The sequence below is a fragment of the Halyomorpha halys genome, unplaced genomic scaffold, assembly GCF_000696795.3.
Source record: "Halyomorpha halys isolate HHAL.00 unplaced genomic scaffold, Hhal_1.1 Scaffold1064.1, whole genome shotgun sequence".
Taxonomy (NCBI): domain Eukaryota; kingdom Metazoa; phylum Arthropoda; class Insecta; order Hemiptera; family Pentatomidae; genus Halyomorpha; species Halyomorpha halys.
In genome coordinates, this window is record NW_027104635.1 from 18,807 (window position 1) to 26,729 (window position 7,923).

The window sequence follows — 7,923 nt, forward strand, 5'->3', positions numbered from 1 at the left end:
TACTAAATTATCTGTTTTATTGTTTTAGATGGAAGCTTAGCTACTGATGACCATGGTATGTTTGACAATTATTAGTAATTTTAGTTGTGTTTATACAAAATTATACTAGCAGAAAGAGTATTTGGTCTACCTCTAATGTTTTACTGACTGCAATTGCTTTTTAACTTTGAGGGAAAAATTCGGGTTTGTCGATAACATGTTTTAATACTCACATTAGTCAATAAAAACTTATGAGAGACCTGAGCATGCCAAAAGTTTAGAAACGGTCATTAGTGCTGGACAGTCCTACATTAAATTTCACTGCAATAAGCTCTAACATAAATTAAGCGAAGTAAAATACTTGGGACTCATTCAGAGCAGATAGAATCCTCTAAAGGTGAGAGGCCAAAAACTAGATGGATAGGCAGAATTTACTTAGATGCGAATGAGCTACATGCAGCAAACTGGAAAGCAGTAGCCCAAGACAGGCAAGCATGGAGAAGGCTGTTTTGGGTGGCCAAAGATCTACTGTAGAGCCAACAGGAAAAAAAAAAAAAAATAAATAATCTTAAAATATTCCATTACATAATTTTTCCATTTTTGTAATACTAAATTTTAACAAACAGTTCAAGACATCAGGAGATGAAGACATCATGGTACAATTTAAAGTTTTGAGAAAATGACTAAGTTTTTTTTATTAAGATTTTAGAGATATAGTCCATTAAATCCTCTGAGAAACCATGCGATTAACCAAGAATCTTAGATTGTAAATGACAATCACATGAAATCTTCAATAGTAAGAAAAGTCAATCTTCGAAAATTTTTTACTTAGCACTTATCAATTATAGTTTATCTTAGTTTATCATTTTGAAATGATCTTCTGAAATAAAATGTCTTCTTCAATAGAAGAAAAGAAACAAATTTTTATTTTGTCACCAAGATCAGTTTGAATAATTTTGATATATTATTAGAATACTGTTTATTCTGGCTCAACAATTTTACACAATAGAACCATAAAACAGTGAATTACTAAAGCTGTGACCATGAAATAAAGAAATTAAGAACATTTTCCTAATAAGGTTTATCTCTCTTTAAAATGTTGATTTTTCCAAAATTACTTTGTTGTAATTCATAATTTTTCAGATTGTGGAATCAGATACGCTTTCAATGATTTTGAAACTGCTATATCACATGGTAGGAAAACAGTTCGTTCGGAATTTCCTTGGCATGTGGCACTTTACAGACAAGAAAGCCCTGATGAAAGTGCAGAATACATTTGTGGAGGGAGCATACTTCACCCTAAAGTTATATTGACAGGTACCTCTTACCTCTTCTCTTCTCAAATTTTCTTGATGAAGTTATTTTATAGTTATATATGTAAGTTATAGTCTGTGTGCGATATCAATTGTTAAGTACAGTACTATATTACAGTACATTAGACTAGCTTTAATTTGGGCGCTAGCAGACATCTGTACATCTAATGGTTTCTGAGATATAGTTTTTCATAAACCAAACGTTTAGAACTCAAGTTTTGCCTAGTGTTCTTTTACAGACTCATAGGTACTCGAGAGCTTTATTAACTGTTTTCTGCATATGGCTGAGCCATTCTAGTTTGTGGTCGAGAATAGTCTCTAGGTGTTTCTCCTCTCACCCTGTTTTTTTATCCCATTTAGTTTAAGCAATCTGATGGTCACCATTTTCTTCTTTATGAAGACACAGACATTAACCTTGAATGGGTTGATGATATTAAGACCATTATCCTTGCACTAATTCAACAGGATATCAGTTGATATTTCAAATAACTCTGTAAGTACTAGGAGTAAGCCTGAAAGTATGTTAAAATACTTTCTTACATATTATTTCAAGATTTTAATATTCTGTTCATCCTTGTTTGTAGAAGCATAAGGTGTTGATAGTTGACAATAGAGATTTAACAACCAAACAGAAAAATAGCAGAGATAGTACACTACTCTGTGAGCAGCCACCGCTAATCCACACAGAGTTTCCTAATTCTGGTTTAAATACTCTTTATTCTTGCTCAGAAATAATCCATCTGAAAACTATTGGATCTATGTTTCTGTTAGGATAGTAAAATATTAACCTACATTAGTAGGATTTTAATAATGAAATATTAAATTATATTTAGATATGATGTTGAATTAAACCTCTATTAAATCGCATAGTAGATCTATAATCTAGTATTAAAATAAAATGAATTAATTGCAAAACTCATTACATTGAGTGAATAGTAGAATTTCAATCTATTTACTTTATAATTAGAAATATTACAATATCTTTTGATTTCAATTTATTTTTAGCGGCTCACTGTATTTATAATGAAATCTCCTTTGGATTAGATAATGCTACATTTACTGTAGTAGCTGGAAAATATTATGTCTCCTGGGAGCACAGAGATCCAGATGAACAAAGATTAAAGGTATTTAATTGAATGTAACTAAATACTAACTACAATTCGTTCTATAGTTTATGGCTTATAATTACTATTGGTTGCTGTTTTATATTGAATTTAAAGATTAGGCCTAATATCACATTACACAGCAGAAAGGGATATGTCTACCACAATGCGTTGCAAGTAATTTTTCAAAAGATTTAATAATATAAAAGATAAGTGTATGTGTTTTTTTATCTTTCAAGAGTATGAATTATCTTCTCCTCTTCTTTGGCTAATGTAGCCCAGTGAGCATCTGGTTCTTCTCGTTTCCTTCAGAATATCCAGTTGGGTTCATCTGCCAAAAGTGTATGGACCCCTTGTACCATAAGGTTTGTCAGTTTTATGTGACTTGCCATGTTTGGTTTATTATTCGGGGTTCCTTCCCCTAGTATTTTTAGCCACGAGAGGTATTTTATTTCTCTCCTGTTCTCTATTTCTAGCAAGGATTCCCCTATATGCCACCTGGGAACACACCACATGTGGGTTTCGAACTCCTACCGTGGAGCATTAGAAGCATCTGTGTGTGTGTTGTCAAAATCTAAGAAGAGTTTGAAAGTGAGATGGAATGAACTTTGATGGACATAGACATGGGGAAAAATCTATTTGACACTCAGTCAGTTAATCTTACATGGGAAAATTTAAGAAGGCTGTATTAAGTATTGCGAAAAAAGTGCTTGGTGAGAAAAAAATTGTCCCCCAGAATACTAGAAAGATGACTAAGAAGAAAATTATAATATGAGCTTCAGGAAGAACAACAAACATTCAGGCCTGATGGCAAACACCGAACCATATTTTCACACTTTGCTGTATAGTGGATAAGTTTATTGAAAGGGATAAGAAGACTCACCTCGCCTTCATCGGCATATAATATTGAACCCTAGATAGAACTCGAAAAGGCATTAGAAGATAAGGGAGTTAGTTCCTTTTATCTTGACTCAGGCAATCCTTAACCTACATTGTAAAGTATAAGGGATAGTTAGAATTAATGGCAAAAAATCAGACAGATTTGAAATGGAAACAGGAGCAAAGGGACAACTTAAGCTCACTGCTGTTTGTTGTATACATGGATAGACCAATAGGGGAACATAAACTAAGAAGTCTGAAACTGAAAGCAAGAAACTGGAAAATGCATCCATATATATATATCCAGAATTCAGTATTTGCCCGTGATATTCTCATAATATTATATGATGCAGAAAACAGAGGAGCCTTGTAAGAAGCATTACAGGTATGGGATGAAGCATTGAACAGAAAAGGAATGATTATCAACCCAACCAAATCTAAGTACATGGTCGAGTCTAAAAGTGGTTCTAGGGAACAAGGAACTGTAAATTTTAAAGGCTTATGCCTAGAACTATGTACCAATGATGAGAGGTTGGATTACAAAATAAATCTAGCGCATGAGAAAAGCTAATGAATGAAGGAAATGGATCGAGGCTGCACCGACACTATAAAATATATGCACCAACACTATAAGATATGGGTTGGTTAAAGAAGGAGAATTTCAATATGTGACAATAATAAAAGGAAAATATTGTTATTTTAGTGTATCAAAAATAATGTGTAGAAATAGGGCTTTCGTGGAGAATAAACTGTACATTGTTATAAGTTATTGATTATTTGCGATTTATAAATATTTTTTATGCTAGATAGTATTAAATTATATTTAAATGCATTATCTTAGTAAATAGCATTAATATAAAAAATTTAATATCATTTGAACATTTTCTTATTTTAAATAGTAAAGTTGAATATATTGAATATTATATGATTTAAAAATATGAAATTCCTAATGTTAAGGGAACAACAACCTCCTTTAAAAACATTAATATTGTGGCCAGTATTTGTTTGAGCGTATACTTCTGTGACTAAAGCTTAGTAAAACTTAGTAGTTGTATCTAAAAAGTATTTGAAGTTAACTAAAACTCAAAAAAATCTAATACATAATTTTGAACACTAAATTATAACCATCCTATGACAAAAATGAAAAAAGAATGTTAATTGTTGACTAAATATTTAGCTTCATGAGGCATTAGACTCAGCTAAACGTTGAGTAATAAACATTTTTTAAAGTTTAGTTTCAAAAATTTTGCATTATAAGGGATGGGAAGGGATTTTGAAAAATTATTCAATAACTTTAAAATTTGAGGTAAAGAAAGTATTTCCCTAAGTGTAAATTAGCTTTTAAAAAACAAAACTAATAAACAGTGACCCTGGTCTTGATGAACCATGAAATTAATTAGATCAGTTTTTAAATACCATAAATTTGTTATTTACTTATATCACGCAATTGAGAGCTTGTGTGGACCTAAAAAGAGGAGGATAGTACATATCAAACAGCTTAAAATCCCTACGATGACTTTAGAGGCTGGAATGCCCTATTATCACCACTGAAGGATACAATTGTACAGAACGTAATTTTTTTTGTTTTTGTTTTTGTTTTTTATTATTACCAGTATCAATTCGTGGAAATGTGTTGTAAGTGCTCATTGTGGGCAAAAAGAATATATGTCGTATATATAAATTTTTTCATGTTATTCTTTTAATCATAGATTGTATATATTTTTTTTTTTTTTGTTTGTGTAGCGGAGGCATAAGTTTTTTTTTAGTTTCAATGTTGTATTTATTGTAAATAGTTTTTTTTTTTTTTTATGTCATTCTATTGTATAAGATATGTTTTCAAGGACTGTTCGTATATTGTTTATTGTAATTAGTTTCTCTTAATTTTTTTTTTATATGTTAGTACATTGTGCAGTATAAGTTTATAAGGATTGTTGTAAATTGATGGGGGAGGGGGGAGTAAAGGCCTGAGTGCGATATCAGCTGACAGAGGCCATATCAGTTAATTGAATGTATATATAGTGGTACTGGACTCAATAAGGGCAGTCTTGTTTACACTTTCAGAGAATGTTATTCTGCAAACCTTTTCCTTTTTTTTATCAGTTTTTCCTCACAAACACGTAACTTATTTATATATATTCTTTTATTTTTTTTTTTGATTGTTATAACTTTCCTGCAATCTATAAGTTTAGCAATAGCCATTTTATTTTTCATCATCAACGTTTTGTTATTATTTTAGGTTGTTGATATAAGATATCCTATAACATTTGTAGGATACAAAAATAGATATGCTGATGATATTGCTCTGCTTGAATTGAACACGACAATACAGCTTAGCAGTGCAATTATGCCAGTTTGCATTGATTGGACGGTCAAATATCTGTTGGATCAACTACCTCCTGTTGGAACTGTAAGTTTTTAATTTTTTTTTCTAAATATCTTACTGTTTCTAATTAATTTACAGTCGCAAATAAAATTGTAAAGATAAAAAAAAAATATCTTGATGCAGTACAGTTTCACCTGATTCTTCTTATCCCTGCCACCCTCCTTTAAATACTTTTGTATTTTTCATAATAAACAGGTTTATGAGAGTATGAAGGCCAATTACTTTATGAAAACAGGACTAAATGTCCTAACTAAAAATTGTTATTTTAAAAAATGTCATCGGCTATCAAACAGGAACTATTAGAACTTTATCAAATTTATAATAGATTTTAAAACATCTTTGGAAGTTAAATCCAATTTTCATCCTCTACACTAGTTTCTTTACTCAATGGCAAGAATGACAGTCTTAATTTTTTATATTTTATAGTTACTCTCATTGTTTGCACCTTTTAAATTCTAATTATTGGCCATTGCTTAGAATAGTGTCATGATTTTACACTTTCATTTTTTTTCTGATTAATTAATACTTTTTAATAAGTTGAGGGGCTATTGAGGGAAAATTTATATCTTGCTCCAGCTCCTTGGATATAATGAAGGAGGGATGGTATATGCTTTTCATTAGCAATATAAAGTATTTCCAATGAGTTATGGTGTAGCTTCTTAATATAACCAACATTTTTCAAACACAATGCTTGTTTTCAATGTTTTCTTTTATAGATAATAGCTATAATTATAGGTATTTATCTTCCTTTTTTAATAATTGGCCAAGATTTGAAGATGTTCAGAAATGCTCTATAAAGCTTAGCTATTTCGTTCTTATTGTAAAGTAAATTTTTGTTTTGAAATAGGTTGTTGGATGGGGACTTACTGAAAAAAATATTACGAGTGATGAGTTACTAACAGCAAATCTCAAATTCATTGAATTCGCAGAATGTAGAACTACTACGTCACAAAGTTATTCAATTTTTATTACTTCTGACAAATTTTGTGCTGGTCTTGAGAATGGTGAGTCGTTTCCAGTCCAATTTGTTTGGGTAAATATTTTTATTTTATAATTCATGAAACATTCTTTATTTTATTTTTTGTTCTAGGCACAGCAGTACAGCGTGGTGATAGTGGTGGTGGAATAACATTTCCACAAACAATGACCAATAATAAAATGCAATATTATTTGTATGGAATTGTAAGTGTAAAAGACGCTAGCGGAAGTATTGCTGGGTTTACAGACATTAGAAGGCATCTTCCCTGGCTAAAAATGGCTCTCAAATCACTAATAGATCCATGATCAATAAGAAGTTAAGTAGCGTAATTTCTTTGAGATGATGTGTTTATTTTGGTGGAAAGCAGTCATTATTACATACATAGTATTGTTGTGCTATTGAATATTGTTTACTGAGTTATTGATGAGATAACCAAGGTCCTTTTTCAACTCTTTGACCTTACCTGACCCATTGTTTTGAATATTAAACCTAGTTCAAGTTATTTTATACCACTTAGTTTTTGACTCAGATGAAGTTAGGATTAGTATTTTCAACTTTGTACTTACACACAATTTGACCTATTTCATATCTCGTAGGTTGTGATTGACATGATATTATAGTGATACTATTTATAGGAGAACAGAAGAACTTCTACCTCCATCCCCACAGGGCGCACTACCTATGTTTGTTAAAATGTATAATGTTGATTTATTAATTGAGTTATAAATAGTTTAATGTTCTCATTTATAAACCATGTAAATAAGATTGTAATTGTAAATATATTATTTCAATAAATAAACGCAAACAAAAGAATATTCTTTTGAAGTTAAAGTATATACTTTAATTTAGGATAGACAGTAAAGTAATTTCTTACAGGTCCCATCTCTCACCAGCTTTCGCATTATTAGCATATGTATCTCTTTGATACCTCTTGGGAAATAGCAAATAGTCACATTGACAATATCTGATGTGTTCTTAATTCACGCTGATTCCTACTGGTTACCTCTATCTTATATCTTTTCTTCCTTTCGTAAGGACCTACAGCTAGTTGGCGTAGGACTTGCTATCCCCTTCATGACCATAGGCTGATTCCCTTTGGAATGAAGTTTCCATCCTGCGAGGATTTACGGCTAGTTCCCATAAAACTCATCCTATCAGTTCATCTTCTAACCAGATAACTAACCTACTTAACACGCATTTTAAAGGTCTTTTGATGTAGAACACCTTATACCTTCAATTGTAGTCAGAATCAATGCTCTGCTTGAATTGAACACGACAATACAGCTT

General features: G+C 31.1%; 1 protein-coding gene across 1 annotated transcript in view; it reads left to right on the forward strand.

Annotated features, from left to right (window-relative positions):
* The window catches only part of LOC106688147 (coagulation factor IX), a 24,492-nt gene extending 17,041 nt beyond the window's left edge, over nt 1-7,451 (forward strand). The window contains exons 4-9 of the mRNA XM_067053487.1: nt 29-55; nt 1,123-1,296; nt 2,298-2,416; nt 5,511-5,681; nt 6,505-6,661; nt 6,748-7,451. Of these exons, the coding sequence (XP_066909588.1) occupies nt 29-55; nt 1,123-1,296; nt 2,298-2,416; nt 5,511-5,681; nt 6,505-6,661; nt 6,748-6,941 (842 nt within the window). The 3' untranslated portion in view covers nt 6,942-7,451. The remainder of the gene's footprint in view (nt 1-28; nt 56-1,122; nt 1,297-2,297; nt 2,417-5,510; nt 5,682-6,504; nt 6,662-6,747) is intronic.
* Nucleotides 7,452-7,923: the final 472 nt, after the last annotated feature.